Below are 17,283 nucleotides of genomic sequence, written 5' to 3' on the forward strand. Positions count from 1 at the left end.
TACTGTATCTTACACAAAGGCTACTGTAACTTCTTACACCTCCCTCAATTAATTAAAATTTTAAATGAAAAAAGTCCCACATTAGGGGTGGGGTAGAAATATATATTCATCATGATTCTCTCTTAAAAGCCTCAATGCAGAAATATCTCTAAATATATTTCTCAACATTATGATCGCCTGTAATAATTATTAATTAATTAGTTATGCCTGTCTATGAACACCATAACCTTGCACTTTATAACTGTGTGTAATTTTCTACCACATGAGAAAGCATTCTTAGAATGACTAATGATGAATCAGCGTATTCCTTAAACATTAAGGAAACATGGAATAATTGTTTAGTTTGCATTAAGAGCAAATTAAAACACAAGCAGCCCAGAAAACAGAAAGTTGTCTTACTTAAATAGACGTATGCCTGTTTTATTTAACAAAAAAACTGTGTGGATTAAAAGACAGGTGCGGCCCTAATGTAAGCCTGCTTCAAGCAATGCCTAGTTTTCCTGTGCAGTTGTATCTGGAGTCAAATCATGTCTAAATTTGGCAATTCTACTTTGAAACATGGGATGGCGCTGCTGCTCTATCCAATGAAGCGTTTTGTAAAATACGTCATACAAAATGTAAGAATATGTTGGTGCACAGTATCAGCCTCCATCTTCCTTCTCCTACAGTCCACTGAATTAACCCCACAGACAAAGCTCAGCCCTGTCTGTGCTGCATTCACACCCACGTAGTTTACATCCCTCGCCATAACAGACAGCCCTGTATGAGCGAGTGTCCTGCAAATGATAAGAAAGAAATGAAAACACTAAGTGGACAATCTTTTATCACAGCCGCCCTAAATGCTATCAATAATAACGGGAGGATGGAGTCACAGAGGGGGATGTGTGTGTAAATTGAAATCTGCTCAAGTGGAAAATTGAAGGCCTTTTTTTTCAAATTCTCTGGGCAGAGAAACACCCTCTGTCTTTATTTTGGGCACATGCATACACAAAACAAACACACCTTCTCCTCCATTCCACTCTCTTTTAAATGACTGTGTCTGCTCCTGCTGCTCGCCCAGGGTTCTGTCTAAGGATGCAGCGATGGTTGAATGGGTAGATTAAGGGGCGTGGCTGAGATTATCGATAATCCTCCAGCAGATTTGACAGTAAATCAACTCATCCCTTAAGGTGCTCGGGGACAGGAGGGAAAGTGTCTTTTCCTCTTCTCTCCTCTCATTGTCGTTCTTTGTTGCCTTTATTTCTCTATTTGTTACACCCATCCCCTCCTCGCTTTCTCAATTACTTCTCTCATTCCTCCTCCATGAGTGGGGTTTTTTTGCGCTGGGCCTGCTTCATTCCTGGGTATCATATGTTGGGAATAAAAGAAAATATCTAACAATAAAATGACGTGTTAATGCAATGTAAAGTTATTTATTTATTTCAAGTTGCTAAAAAAAGCAAACTCAGCTGAAGGCTGTGAATCTACTTAAATGATCATGATGTAAAGCCCTAGGGATGAAAAATAAGAGGGATGAAAGCAGCGGGAGGTCAGTGACTGTTAAGCCCACATCTTTGGACACCAAAAATGACCTAACTATTCCTAACCACAAAGATGTGAAGGAGAATTCATGAGGAGTTAGGAAAAGACAACCGTGGTGTTGACGGAGGTCTGCCAATGAAACTACAACGATTAAGGACTACAAAAAGTGCAACTGAAACGTGAGTATTTATTACTCAATAGCATGCAGGCTTTATAAAGAGTTGGCTTTATAAAGAGCTTCTGAAATATTATTTAATTAGATACAATTAGAACATTATGGTGGCAGTATATGATGCCATTCCCATTCTCACTTTAAAGTCTTAACAGATGTTGCAGCAATTTGTGGGTTAATACCATTTATTGCACAGATTTGGGGCTAAAAGAATAAAATAAAATCCACTTTAAGACAACAAGACCTCGAGGAACAGTATAGTGATTTTTTGAGAACTGCATTTTTTCCAAGAAGCCCCTCTGAATACAGCCGTTCCAGTTTTTCTATCACCAACATATGTAGCTTAAATTGCCACGCTAGCATGATATGGTTGGTACCAATGCAGCTCAAGGTCGTTTAGTTTCATAAGATGTATCTTCACCCTAGCTTTAAAAGTGAGCCTGCTCTGCCTCTGAAAGACAGTGATGCGTTACCAAATCCTAAACCTAACCCTGCCTAAAATACATTATTCCCAAAACACTGAGATAAGAAAGAACTGAACAGGATTTATGAGGATTTCATGGAGTTTTTAAATTTATTTAGATTTTTCTAAAATATAAAATTGTTACCGAAAACAGGATGGTCCCTTTTGTGGGATATGACTATGAGAATATGCTGCATGGACACAAAAGCAATTTGATGTGGTTACTGTACACATTTGCCGCTGTGACATGCTTGTTAATAACAAGAAAGCATAAATCATATGAAATTTGGTTTTAGAAGGGAAGGAGAAGAGGGAGATGGCAGCGAGGTGGAGGTGGGAACGGCGGGTGTAGCTGACAATTTGACAAGTCACTTTGAGGGCCCTGCCACCTCCGAACAATAGCAAAAGAGTCTTTCAACATGCAAAGGGAGCTTTATCAGCACGCTGCAGACGCAGGCCGCAAGTTAACATGAGAATGAAGCATTAGCAGAGACCGATAGCAGGCTGAGGGATACCCAACACACACAAGGTACACATACACAAACACACACTGCATATATAGAAGTATGTTGGTGTGTGAGTGACTTTGCGCAGAAAGCGATTGAAAATGTTTGACAATGGACAGTTGATAGAAATCCATCACTGCCTTATCTCTACAACCAGGCATCCACGACACACACCATTACACACACACACACACTCTCTCTCTCTCTTATCAGTGTGTTAGAATGAGCAATGTAACACAATACGACTCAGGCTTGAAATTACCTTTTTAGATTGCCAGTCAAACAGACAGAATCAAACTGATTTAGGGAAAAAAACAAAAGCATTTACATTCATAGAGCCTAACAATCAGAGGGGCTGTACTCTACTCCGTCTACCTTCTGGATATTTCTTGTGAGGAAGTGGGAATTTTCACATGGCACAGTTATGCAAATCAGCTATTCGACCACACAGGAGTATTTAACTATACCGTGTATATGCATTTCATATGTTTTCTGCCAAAGTATCTGATCTTGCAACACAAGATGTCTCATAGAGACATATAACATTATTAAACTTGTTTATTATAATATTCAGGCAATGGTAGTTGTTGGTTATGGCTATTTTAATACAGAACAAGTAACACAAACGTGTGTGTGTGTGTGTGTGTGTGTGTGTGTGTGTGTGTGTGTGTTTGTGTGTGTGTGTGTGTGTGTGTGGGCGCTGCCAGACAGAAACATTTGTCATGCCGAGATATCTGCCTTGCCCATAAATCTCTGCCTACTGAGAGTGTATAGAGAGTGTGTATGTGTGTGTGTGTGTGTGTGTGTGTGTGTGTGTGTGTGTGTGTGTGTGTGTGTGTGTGTGTATATGTGCGTGTGTGAAAGTGTATGTAGGTGTGTGTGTGTGTGTGTGTGTGACTATCAGCCAGGTTGCAGAGAAGGACGGACCAAATTCTACATTGGATGACATTGACTGTGAGTAACACCACAGACCGGAGGTTCTCCATTCACTCTGTGGCAACACACAAGCACATACTACACACATGTCATACAGGAGACATTGAACCCCGTTGAAGGCGGGCAATAGTTTTTCACAGTGTATATCCATTTTGGTGTAAGCCTCATGTAGACACGCCTACAATGAGCACATTCAATTGTGTTGTATCAGTCACATGGTCTTGCCATGAGACACTTTTAGACACTACCTGGTCTTGTCCACAGGGTGGCATGATTTCCTTGGCAGTAAACACAGTATGTGCTGGGATCTTTTTAAATCAGTGTAGTGAAATCTGTGAAGGGATCCTCTGAGGCTGATGGTGCTTTTATACACGGATCCATTAGATAAAGTCTACAGGCATGTGTTAGTGAGCAGTGTGTGGTGTGCTGAGAGGCTCTTTATTTTGAAGGACAACTTTCATATAACCAGGCGCGGTGTATGCTTTATTTTGAGTTTAAGCAATTACTATATAGACATGACCTGATGAAAATTGCTTCTCTGTTACAAATAAAAAATGAGGCCTGAAATTTGCATGTGTGTTGATACACTATAAGTAAATCAGACTGCTCCTTATGCTGTCAGAAGGAGCAGTCCAGTGAGCGGCTTTGATAAGCAGTGGTGGATAGTAATGTGTTACTTCTTTTGTAGTGTGTATTTTTTGTCCGAAATTGATGACTTCACTTTGTGTCAATCACGTTTACACACCGACTGCAACGCTTTCTTTCGTCTGTCTGGTTTGAATTTCTGCAGGAAATGAAAGGGAAAGGTTAGCCTACTGGCAGATCACAGCACTGCAGATCAAACCGTTCCATTGACTACAGCTCGACATCACGGCAGAAGATGAAACACCTGCGTCTCCTTCAGAAGAGGCACACGCCCATCACTGGCCCGACGTCCACACCCTGTTCACCTTTCAACAGTCGTGTTACGCGTTGCTCAAAACGAGACGTGTCGACTATGAAGAATTCCACATTAAATCTGAGAAAGCGTGTGAGGATCTACATGATACGATGATGTAATCATTTCAATGTAATGAAATGATTCACTACTTGAGTGTTTTTCTTACGAGATACTTTTATTTCTAATTGAGTCAATATAATTACAAAGCAACAATACTTTTATTTGAATTACATTTTCACACTCAACCCACCACTGTTGATATGAGGGGATACTGTCTCTATTCTGCAACACTAAGATACCAAAGAAAGACATCTAAGGATTGGATATGACTTTTAGATGGATCGCAGCATCGAATTCAAGCAGTGTTCCATCATCAGACATTAAAGGAAAAAACACAACTTCATCTTATAGCTTCTGGGGTAAATCATAAGAAGGCCCCGCTTTCAATTCCTTCAATTATCCAAGTGGGTATACGACAAACTTCCAGCACAAAACATTGGATATGTTAAAAAGCTCCAAGATAGAAACAACACAGCTTACTGTAGGACAAGTATAAACTTTAATACAAATAGCTAACAACAGTATTCCAACAGCAGACAGCTGTTCACAGTGGAAAAAGCTCTAATTGATGAGAAACCTCTATTACTGTTCTCTACCTGCTCAGCAGTAAACAGCAGCCAGACACAGCTAGAGACTAGCTGGTGAACATAGTGGAGCATTTAGCAGCGAAAGAGACAAATGTGTTTTTATCAGGAGTTGGTGGATGTTGGAGTTCTATCAAGTGGACACGAACATGACTTCACAACGCAGTCTCACTCCAAACTCATCAATTACTGAAAATTGGTTAATGCTCCTTGTCGTCTGAAACCGACGCACGGAGGCAACGCACCACTCTTTCAACTCCAGAGTAAAACCTCCAGTGTCATTATTACACACAGAGTAACTGATGCAGTATGAGTGCGAGATGGTCCACACAGGGCCGGTGGGAGGGGAGATGGACGGGTCAAGCAAACATTGGTATTTGACGAGTTGGGAGTGAGAATGTGTTGGACTTCAATGGGATAACAAGGTTATTCTGTGTCAGCTAAATGTGTAAATGGGAAACTGTTTGCTCACAATAAGAACTGTATAATGTGACAACGTGTCAGGGTTGTGTTTACAGCTCGTTGTGCTTCCCCCAAATGGAAAGAAAATGCAGCTTTAAGGAAAACTACAGAAGTATTATCAGTAGAATGTACTTAAAGTTTCAGAAGTAAGCGACTCATTATGCAGCAGAATGAAGTTATTGTTATAAGCAATGGTGGAAGAAGTAGTCAAATCAGTTAGGCTGGAGTAAAGTACGAAAACTACACTGTAAAAATCCTGCATTTAAAACCTTACTGAAGTAAATGTATGTTTGTTTTAAAAGAAAAAGTATTGATACGTACGTGGTTTTCACTGGACAGGAAGGATATAAAAAACTGTCATCTGGAAAGTAACTAAGGCTGTCAGATTAATGTAGTGGAGTAAAAAGTACAATATTTACCTCTGAGATGTATTTGAGTAAAATAGTACAACATAGACCTCAGAGAGGTAGTGTAGCAGGACTAAGACGAGAAGATGAAATATTGTATTGCTTTTCACAGATTCATGACTGTGTATACGGCTTTTAACAATTGCAGTCACAATGAAGCTATTTTCAACTGCTTATAATTATATATACTGTTAATTACTTTAATCTATAACAATGCATCATATTTGATGAGCTGATATGATTTGTATGTGAAAGAGTAAAGGGGCAGAGCACTTCCCTCTTGATGTATCGTAGAAGTAGAGGACCTCTTTTTTAAACATTGGAGGAGAATGCAGACAGAGTCCTACTAATAATTGCTACAAATGCTTTGAACATATTTAATTACAGTAACAAAGTACTGTTACTACTGGAGAATCCCGAACAGCACTCAGTTCTATTTTGTTCATGCTCTGTCTGCGACAGTAATAAAGGCACAGCCGGGCTCCATATGAGTGCTTGATGGAGGTGTAATGACAATGCAGTTATAGCAATTATGTGTTATTGTAGGCCATTATGTATTTTGTAGGACTTGAGATGTAGGCTTTCGCTATAATTGCTGGCTTATGAAAGGCGTAATAATCATGGGCCAGCCAGCCACAGGGGCTGCCCAGGGCGACCAGTACCTGGTGCCATGGTAACAAAACATTTATCCATAATGTAGCTCTGTGGATGGCGAGGACAAGAGCATTGGCAGCAGGCAAATTAGCCCTAATGGCAGGGAGTGGAGGACAGCAGACAGAGGGAGAGCTGGTGGGTGCTGCAGATGTGTGGGTGGGTGGGCCTGTGCTTAGGAAGCAGAAGGAATGATGACAATCTTTCACACACTGTGTGTTTGTGACCAAATGAACGTCGGTGTATGTGTGTGTGTGCTGTTCCAATGAAAGGCAGTCCGTTTTCAGATTTTGAAGATTTGATATGTCAGCTTTATAATCAACTAATCAGTGTGTGACAGAATATCTGTGTGAACAGATAATACGCTTCCACCAGATTAGTCCGTACTGATTTTACCTGCAGAAGCACAGCTATCAGGTCACATACTGTGCTCACATACTCGTAAAACTACTCCGAGACTTAACATACACTTAATATACGCTTAATACTTATTACTATATTGATCAGATATGTTTGTATTTTTACTCTATGGTTTTGTCCTATTCTTATATTATAATCTTTGATCAAACTCTGGCACAAGAATTTCCAATTTCAAGCTCTCTCGATAGCAACAAATACACTCAGAAGGATTAACAAATGTATTATTTTGTGATTCATATATAAATGACTCTCGACAAAAAATATTTCTCAATTTACACAAAAATAGTCATAAATTAATTTCTCTTCCGTTTCCCCTATCCTACTGTGTTTATGAGTCATCTCTGTGTTTGTGTGTGTGTGTGTGTGTGTGTGTGTGTGTGTGTGTGTGTGTGTGTGTGTGTGTGTGTGTGTGCGTGCGTGTGTGTGTGTCTGGGCGTGGACCTCAGAGCGCTGCTCGTACACCTGTAGCTCATTCTCCTCATCAAACTGTATATAAACCTCGCTCTTCTCTCCTCTCTCTGCTCTCCAGTCTCACTCAGCCAGTCTGCCCACTCACCATCCTCTCCTCTCCTCTTCTCTTCTCCTCTTTACTCCCTCTCCTCCTTGCACATTCTCAACTGGTGTTTGTATAATCTGTTTAAACTTCCCTTTGTCTCCAGCCTGCGTCTGCTCTCAGATCCTATTCTCCATTTATAACAGAACGATCTGGCCAGCATGGACCCAGCACACACCAGTGCGGAACCTACAAAAAGCCGTCTCTAGTCACAGAGCTCTACTGGGACAGCACAACGGCACATCTGCCTCCTCGCAAAAGGCAACCAAAGTGTGGTATATCAAATCTCTGAACTCACTGACTGTGGCTCAGAGCGGGTCGTCCCTCAATCAGAATCTAGTCCATGTCGATGTGTCCTTTGGCAAGACACTTAACTCCAAATTGCTCCCGACAGCTGTGCCATTGTTATGGGAATGGGTGCGACTGCTTAGTAAGTACTGATGGGCAGGTGACACCTGCATGGTAGCTTGCCATCAGTGTATGAATGGGTGTGAATGGGTGAATGATATGTAGTGGTCAGAAGACTAGAACAATCCATTTGTCTGCTGGATAACTGCCATGGCGTCCTCCTGTAATGTTCCATGGTTGTTTTCTTACAATCAATCCAAGGTGCAAAACACTATGGCCTTATTAAGAGGAAGGGCACTGGGCTTGGGCAAGCAGCCTCTTTATTCGTTCAGTTAATGCTGATTCATATGAAGATTTTATTTCCAAAATGAGAACTGGTTTTAATTATCCTGACCACATTGGTTGTTCTTCTAACCACCTGCTTGGCCTTTATCAGGGCAACAGGAGTGTGGAAGATTATTCTGTGGATTTCTGGATTTTAGCAGCATTTGTTAAAGGCCTTTCTGAGCAAATCGAAGATGAATTAGTCACTCAATACCCCGACCCTGACTCTCTGGTAGATCTGACTTCATGCCCATCGTCTGGAGGGGCTAGCGCGCACATCTCAGCCTGGCCCATGCACGCTCTCCACCTACCACCCCTGCAGGGGTCAGGACTACCTCTCCAGTGAGTGTTTACTCCGAAATGGCCTCCACGGCTCTGAAGAGGAACCCATTAATCTCGGCAGAGCCTATTTGACTCCTGTGTTTGTGACACAGGCTGGAATAACTCTGCTTCCGTTGGATGAACACGTTGGATGGGAGGCTGGTGGCCCAAGGAACTCACCAGACGGAGCCAGTCACCTTGGTTCTCTCAGGTAACCATTGGAAAAACCATCAGTTTTTTGTAATATGAGTCCCCAAGACTCCTCTGTTGTTGGGCCATCCTTGGATGGTATTTAAAGCCAGCGCTCCAACGCCTCCTCGAGAACAAGGTTCTTGTCAAAGCAGAAGAATGTAAGTACAGTCAGCTTCCTCGGCTACATAATCAAGAACGGACAGGTGAACAGGCTGTTGCCAGTTGGCCCTGACCCACATTCAGGAAGGAGCTTCAGAGGTTCCTTGGGTTTATGCCAACTTCTACAGCCGCTTCATAGGGCTTTTCTCCTGGTCCCCCAAGGCTAAGGAGGTCTTAAAGCCCTCTTCACTTCAGCCCGTTATGACTGACCCCTCGAAACAGTTCATTTTGGACCATGGTAAATGGTTATGGACTGTACTTGTATTGCGCTGTTCTAGTCTTTCCGACCACTCCAATCGCTTCCACACTTCATATCGTCATTCACCCATTCATACCCATTCATACCCATTAACTAACATTCACATTCACACACCGTAGGCACAGCTACGGGGGGCACAGCTACTTTTGGGGTTAAGTGTCTTGCCCGAGGACACACTAGCAGAGCCGGGGATCGAACCGCCGATCCTCTGATTGAAGGACGACCCTGCTCGCCATTGAGCCACATAATGCCCGGATTCCAGTCAGAAACTGCATCCCTGCCATTCGAGTAGTGGAGACATTGGCTGGAGGGAGCCCTTTTAGGGTTTGGAAGGACCACAAAAACCTTGCCTACATCCAAGGCCTCTGGAGCTCAGAGTAGAGTCGCTACTCCTTCGTGTCGAAAGGGGCCAGTTGAGGTGGTTCGGGCATCTGATCAGGATGCCTTCTGGACCCCTCCCATTAGAGGTTTTCTGGGTAAGTCCAGTAAGAGGTCCCGTGGAAGTCCCAGAACACGCTGGAGACTATATATCTTGTCTCGGCTTGGGGTTCCGCAGGAAGAGCTGGAAAGTGTTGCTGAGAAGAGCTACGTCTGCAACACCCTCCTAAGCCTGCTGCCCCCGCGGCCCTGCCTCGGGTACGCAGAAGAGAATAGATGGATGGATGTTTTCTGATGTAGGCAGCTCACAAACAACTGACTCGTCTTATTTCACAGTCTGTGGGTTAATAGGCTCTCCTGATACACAAGTATGTCCCTTTGGCATTCAAAATTGACATTGTCCATCGACTTTGACTAACTTACCTAAACCTAAAGTCTGGGGAGTACTACAGCATATGGGAAAAAAGTTGTATAAAGCCTTTTGTAACTGCAGAGGGACCTGCATGAAGTCTCATTGATTGATTGAAGTGATGTCACTCTTGTGTAGATGTGAGGTTTTTACCAGAAAGGTGTGTGTAATAACAAAGACATGATTCTGCTGCATCAGAATTGATCCTTTTTTTTTTTTCAAACTGTCCACAGACTGTCAGACATAGTATAGTTTAGGAGTGTAATGCTAAATCAATGCAGTACTCTTTGTGAACAATGTCTTTGTTCAGACAATGTGTATTCACTTCTGATGACACAAAGACTGCAGCTGCAATGTGAACAATAATGTAATTCATTGTGGAGAAAAATTAATTTTCAATCAAGTCAAAGCAAAGCATGAAATGATAAATCCTCTTTATTTACATACAAACATTTTACACACTTTATAAAAGAGGGCCCTTTTATCAACATGGTTGACAGTCGGATAAATCACTATAAGCTACATTGCTTCGGCAGCAAACATTTATTTGAAAATGAAGAATGCATATGTCACATATGCTGCAGCACTGCTTTCATATGCCTTTGCTGCTTGATTTGCAGATTACTGAGTTCATAAATCAATACTTGGCGTTGGACAGTATTTTTTACTTGAGTGATTGTGTTTCAAAAGCCAAATGAAAATGTGTTTGTGTGTCTTGCGTCTGTTATGTAACATCATGTTTATTCTTGATATCTCTGTATGTCATGATGAGAGAATAACGGACTTAAACCTAATGTGCATGCCTGGGTGTGCATGTTTCTATTTGTACTTGAATTGTGTGTGTGTGTGTGTGTGTGTGTGTGTGTGTGTGTGTGTGAGGGCTGGCTGGTATTGCAAACCTGCCCAGCATGACACAGAGCAGGAAGTGGGCCAGAGGGGGATTAAATGGCTACTGCGCCACTTCCTCATCCTCCCTGCGGACCATATGATGTGTGTGTGTGTGTGTGTGTGTGTGTGTGTGTGTGTGTGTGTGTGTGTGTGTGTGTGTGTGTGTGTGTGTGTGTGTATGTGCGTGTCGTTGTCAAACAGTGACAGAGAAAGCCAGGTCCCTGCTGCCACGCGCAGCAGCGGGCAAGTGCAAAGATATGACATCATCAGCTTGAGGGAACAACATATTTGTGTGTGTGTGGGTTAACTCAATGGGTCAGCTCTTACACCCTGAAAATTGGTATAAGCAAAGCAACTGAAAACCAATAATCTTAAAAGTAACTTTGATAATCTGTTGCAGAGGCTCCACTGAGATGACATGAATCACATCTGCATTCGTTGAAGCAATGTAAAAACGGCAAAGAATACTTGCTGGCCCTTTAAATGCCCAGTTTTCTGTCTGTTCCACAAACTTTTATAGTAATCTTGATTCACATGAGCGTGATACATTTGATCTGGGGGTTATTGTGTATATATGTATATATATATATATTGTATATGAATAACGTAAAGTATTATGAAGTGAAATGTATTTCTGAGCTTTTGTGTGACGCAACAAACATGATAATGTTATAGAATATGATGCATTTATGTAGATTCAACTAACCAACAGGATTTTTACCTCTGAGATGTTGTGGAGTAAAAAGTACAATGTTTACCTCTGAGAAGTAGTGACGTGAAAAGTACAAGCCAGGGTACACTCCTCGCGGTCAAAGCATGTTTTTCTCCTCACAGGCTCCAATTTTTCTCGCGCGAGTAGAAATATTCTGCATGCAGTGATGTAAAAAGCGCTCACAATAGTAATATGCGTTCCTTCATGCACACGCGTCGATCTCATTTGTGCTCGCGGGTATTGACATTGATTTGCCTTCATAGTCCCTCTGAAGCGGAACCACTGTTCTAACCGCAAGCGCCACGTTATGTCATGTAAACAAACCACATCCCTATCAGATGTGAGCTCCAGATCCGACTGGAGAGTCGCTATTTTTAAACAGAATACATATTATGATATGTACTGGAAATGATATACAATATAGTCAACAGCAAGTAGGACACCTTCACCAAGATCTCCCCTCCAGTCAGCTGCCTCCTTATTAAGAAGAAGAAGACGTAAGTACTGCAAGAAGATAAGGTGTATGCATTGTAAGCAGCTGAAATGTCAGCTGGACTGCTGAGCTGACAGAAGAAGAAGCACAATTTGAAGAGATGAAACAATAACATGCAACTGTGGAAACTGTGGACGTGTAAGTGCTGATAGCAGTTGAAATGTCAGTTAAAGTGTTAGCATTGAATGCTATTAGCCTGTCTATTGGTATGGAAGTGCTAAGCAGTTCTGTCAGGAATTTCCAACTGCACGTGACTGTGCCGTGGATAATTACCCAGCAGCCACTCTGACCTGTCATAGCAGGGCAGACACAGGAGTCGTTCATTATGACCCATGCTCTTTAGTGTTGCAGTCATTCCAGTGAGCCATTAGCCACAATAGCAAGGCCGAAATGCAGCAGGGCCATAATTAATGTTATTAATTACACCTGCGTTCACCCTGCAATGACACGACAAAATGGCTGCTGTGTAAAGGGTCTTTACAAACACCTTGTGCCAATAACTCTTACTGACTGGGATTTGAAACTGTGAGTGACAGAACAATAAGCCGAACGCAATGGTGTGAAATATACACATCCTTCAAATAATAGTGGTATTAGCATATTAAAAGGTTCCATCATTTTTGTTTTGCTGAGGAGATTCGGGAGTTTGTTAACATTGGTGTCAATAGAAAAGTTGATAGCTTTAAAGATCATCACTCAGGAAGTAAGTTGTAGTGGTTAGATACTGGATTACCAGTGTTTGACGAAACTATCTCATTTTCACTGTGTTTTATTTCAATAACAGATTCAAGAATATGATTCCTGTGTTCAATGTGAGACACTCGTTATTAGGAGAGACTGTTGTCACTAGGGAATGCCTCATTACTTTCTTTGGTTTATGCAATGCAACTCTATAGAACTATCTGGAAGGTTTTCTATCTTGCCTTCAATGCAGAGGTTAGTTTTGATCACCTGCTGTGTTTTTCAAACTTGTATTAATTTCCCATGTAAACAAAGGCTCATCTTTTGTGATTTGAATGGCTGGTGGCTTTTAAGAGAGCATAGATAAGTTTCACTTTCAGTTCAGTTCCCCATTAGAAAAATATTCTAAATATAGCGTACACTTAATGAATGAAGATCCAATGCACTTTCAGGCATCTCAAATACGTACACAGCAGTACATTGCCTTCCTCCTGTTCTGGTACTCCTGTCTGTTTCTCCAGACTCTATCTACAGTAGGTAATACACTGACTATGGAGAAGTACCTCATACAACCACACTTCATATAATGCAAACTTCCCTCTAACAGCACATTACACTGTGGTGGCCTGTAATGTGTGAAACTATGTGCTGCCACCACAGAAACTATTTAACATTACGTTTAGGCAACAACATTACTTGGTAAGGTTTAGGAAAGAAAAGATCATGCATGGTTTGGGTTAAAAGATTTGTTACATTAGTCCCATACGTAGCCTACGTAATTTAAAATAACTCAACATCGACTTTTGATTTCACACAGGACACGGACACCAATCTCCTAGGTTTGACCTCCACCCTTTGTCGATTTTTGATCCAAACTTATTTCTGCTGAACCAGGGAATTTGTGTGTCCACCATGAAAAAGGATCCTAAATGTCTGTCCATTGGCATTGTTCCTGTGGCACTGGCATGTCATTTTAACACATAGGTGCCTGCACCACCCAATGCGCTGTTAAGAGGTTATGGTCATTTCACATATATCCGTGAGATCAGGCACACTGTTTTGTTTTTATGCCATGTAGATTTATTGAATGGTTCATGACACGACTCATCAATCCCATTGGCAGACACGGCAGCAAAAAAGCTCTAATAAACCCACTATACAATACCTGCCTAGCACCAAACACTAGTCAGGCAAAGTCAGAGACTAGCTGGTAAAGGAAGTGGAACCTCTAGCAGCTAAACAGCCAAGGTTTTGTCAGATCGACATGAGCTGTTTAGCAAGTAATGATCACGCCAGCGCCTCGTTTCACTCCAACAAGCCAGGTACTTTACCTCCTTGAGACAACCCATGAAGTTGTTGCTGACTGGAGATCCAGGTAGGTCAGCGGTGCTGGGGCTTCCTCCCACGTAGAAGAAGTCATCAGAGCCCAACATGGTGTAGTCCTCCTGGGTGTAACCCGTGGTGGTCAGAATCCCATCCACTGATATTGTCACCTGACAGAGAGAAATGAACAGTGAGTGTGAAATATAATGTTTTTCTTGGATTGTCCGGATCGAAGATTGTCTCGTGTTTTAGAACTCACTCGGGTCTGTGTAAACTATAGATCTCAGACCTGGTGATGTGTTTACATGTGTTATGGATGGATCAGACAGGACAGATACAAAGATAATCTGACAGCCCATCATTTTCTTCATGTTTGATGTAAGTTAGTAGATGCTATTTGTAGAAGCTGAAACTTTTAATAGATATAAAAGGTTAGTAAAATGTCAAAATAAAAATGTAAACTGGGTGAATTTAGCTCCAGACACTCACAAACATGCATTGGTATTCTTCATCATGTAGTTCAACTAATGCACAAACTATGTGGTGTTTACTGGTTTTATTGATCTCCTTTTGTGTCTAAATATGTGATGGGGTACTGAAACAAATAAAGATAACAGAAGTAGCATGCAGGAACAAAAAACACTTACAAACCAACGGAGAGGACGGAGGAGTTAGTATCAAGCCACACAAAATGGAATGCAGACATGCAGACAGGACACACAGAATGGCAGAGGACACACCAACACCGCAGGACATCAGTCATGTAGTAAAAACCTCCAAGCTCTGACGGTCCGTGCACGAAGTATAATTCATTTGCCATTGTTCACGTTGTATAATGAACAATGCCAGTTTAGGAGTATTAGCTAATGTCATTGGTCTACTTGTGTTAATGTAAATGTATTCTGCTACGTGTGAGTTCGTTGTTCGATAGCCGATGCTGCCTAAACGCGGTTAAAGCTTTGTCTGTATTATTGTCGCATTGAATGAACACGTGCACCAAAACATCAGCTTGTTCCATTATCCACCTTTAATAATGATTATTGAGTAAAGGAAGTCGAGGGCCGTAAACAGAGACAGCTCGCCTTCAAAGTAAAAGTTGCACGTATTCAAGCGTGTTTGCTCCAGTAATCAATTTAAGGAGAACTAAATTAAATTAAAAAAATAATATTCTAAATAAAGAACATACTATATAACTGTTATAAAGTCATATTTCTCCCACTTTACCACAATTGAACCTGAGTAACCTGCCAATGGGCACAAACACTGAATTATTTGTATGCAATGATTCAATATATTATCAATGTATTTATTTAATAAAGGCTTCTTAAAATACTTAATTCTTAGCATTCACTTGCTGCTTAGCTTACTTTAACCAAGTGCTATACTGAAACCACATCTACTCTTTCAATCTTCATCGTCATCCACTGTAGTAAGTTTATATTGTAATTACCTACCATCTAAACATTTATGTCCAACAGTAAATGTCCTCTCCTAGTGCTTTGTGGACTTCCCAAGTGTGTCAAAACTGTGTATGATTATTGTTCAGTCAAAATGCTTGTGGTGTTCGTGGATAGGGCTCCAAATACCACGTGCAAATCCACAGTAGTGAAGGATACATTTTAGCTGTGCACATACAGTATTTCTCTGCTCTACATGCACCAGTGGACGGAACTCAGGGCTGCCAACTGTCATGCACTGACCCCCCTCTCTCTCTCTCCCCCTTTCCTGACTATCACTATCCAATAAAGGCAGAAAGCCCCCCAAAAAATTGGTCAAGTCAGCCACCGCTTGGATTTTGATGAGCATCTTATTTGTGTTGTCATGGTACCCGTTCTCAGAGCGGCCAAAAGGCCATTTACAAAGAGGTAGGTTGAGGCTAGAAAACGACTTGGTTAAAGTTAGACAAACATCATGGTTTGCATTAAAATAATAGTCTAACAACGTAATAACATAACTGTTGTAATAAATAATTAAAAACAACCCTGTCTGGAGCAAAGTTACATAATGTTACTTAAGAAGCACAATGCTGTTGCATAACAAGGGTAAAGTCAACATTGACTTTTCGTTTCACACGGGACATGAACAGACCTCGTCTTTTTTTGACCCAACCATCCCTAAAATCTCCGCCTCCCTCCCAGCCCTCAGTCGACTTTCTGACCCGTTATACTCATTATTATACCACGTAACTTTCAAAATGCAAAAAACAAATAAAAAATAGCCTAATTTAACGTATCCGTGATTAACAGAAACATACAATGTCAACATTTTGATCTGGCTGCACAGCGGTCGATTTGGGAGTTCTTTTGAATCCGGCCACAGTGATAGTGCCGAGAAATAAGGACAAGTACACTAAACAAAGTTTTTGATTTAAGTAATTTTAAAAGTTTCAAACACCAGTGCATGTACACAGACAACTTGTATTTGGAGCCCAGGTGGATTTGATGGCTATCAAGTTTTCCAATCTAGTTTTCACTTGTGCACTCCTGGTGCAAGGTGGATTTAGTCCATGTCAGCTCATGCACATATACTGGAGTGCACAAGAAACTATTTTCAGACTTTCAGTGTGGATTTTGTCTCTCTCTAATTTTGGTTGTAATATACTTCTTAACAGTTATCTAAACACCCTAACACAAACATCTACAATGAAATAATTTGAGTAAAACCCTAGAGGAGCAAATGTTATGTGTGACTAAAGAAGAGGATGACAAGAAAAAGGAAAGCAGAAAAGCAACCAGGAGAATGACAGAAGGACAAGTAGAACAAACATGAAAGATGGGAAATACCATTGCAGGAATGGAATCTCTATGTACTGAAGTCCAAGAAGATGAAGAGGAAAAGTACACAGCAAACTAAAAAAAGGATAATAATGATGATATCTACCATACAATGGAGTGTGTTTACCATAGCGCGTCCAATGCCTGTTTGCCCTTTGTGCTTTTCAAAAAGGTGGGTAAGAAACGAATTTACACAGTTGACCAGAATGTTTGTTAATACATTAAAACAAATGAAAACCAAATGATGAAAAGTGAATGAGTTAGTACACATGTTAGTAAAAACAATGGTTGATTTCATTCCGTAAGTCACTTCTTACTGACAGACAAGGGTTGAGGTTAACAGGTGG

The 17,283-nt window shown here is 41.2% G+C and overlaps 1 protein-coding gene across 1 annotated transcript in view; it reads right to left on the minus strand.

The window, feature by feature from the left end:
- nrxn3a (neurexin 3a) overlaps positions 1 to 17,283 on the minus strand; it is a gene marked incomplete at both ends in the record, with an annotated part of 134,836 nt that overhangs the window by 61,011 nt on the left and 56,542 nt on the right. The window contains one exon of the mRNA XM_079174961.1: positions 14,171 to 14,332. Coding sequence (XP_079031087.1) covers positions 14,171 to 14,332 — 162 coding nt within the window. The remainder of the gene's footprint in view (positions 1 to 14,170; positions 14,333 to 17,283) is intronic.

Source organism: Pholis gunnellus, assembly GCF_910591455.1.
Source record: "Pholis gunnellus genome assembly, chromosome: 15".
Classification (NCBI taxonomy): Eukaryota; Metazoa; Chordata; class Actinopteri; order Perciformes; family Pholidae; genus Pholis; species Pholis gunnellus.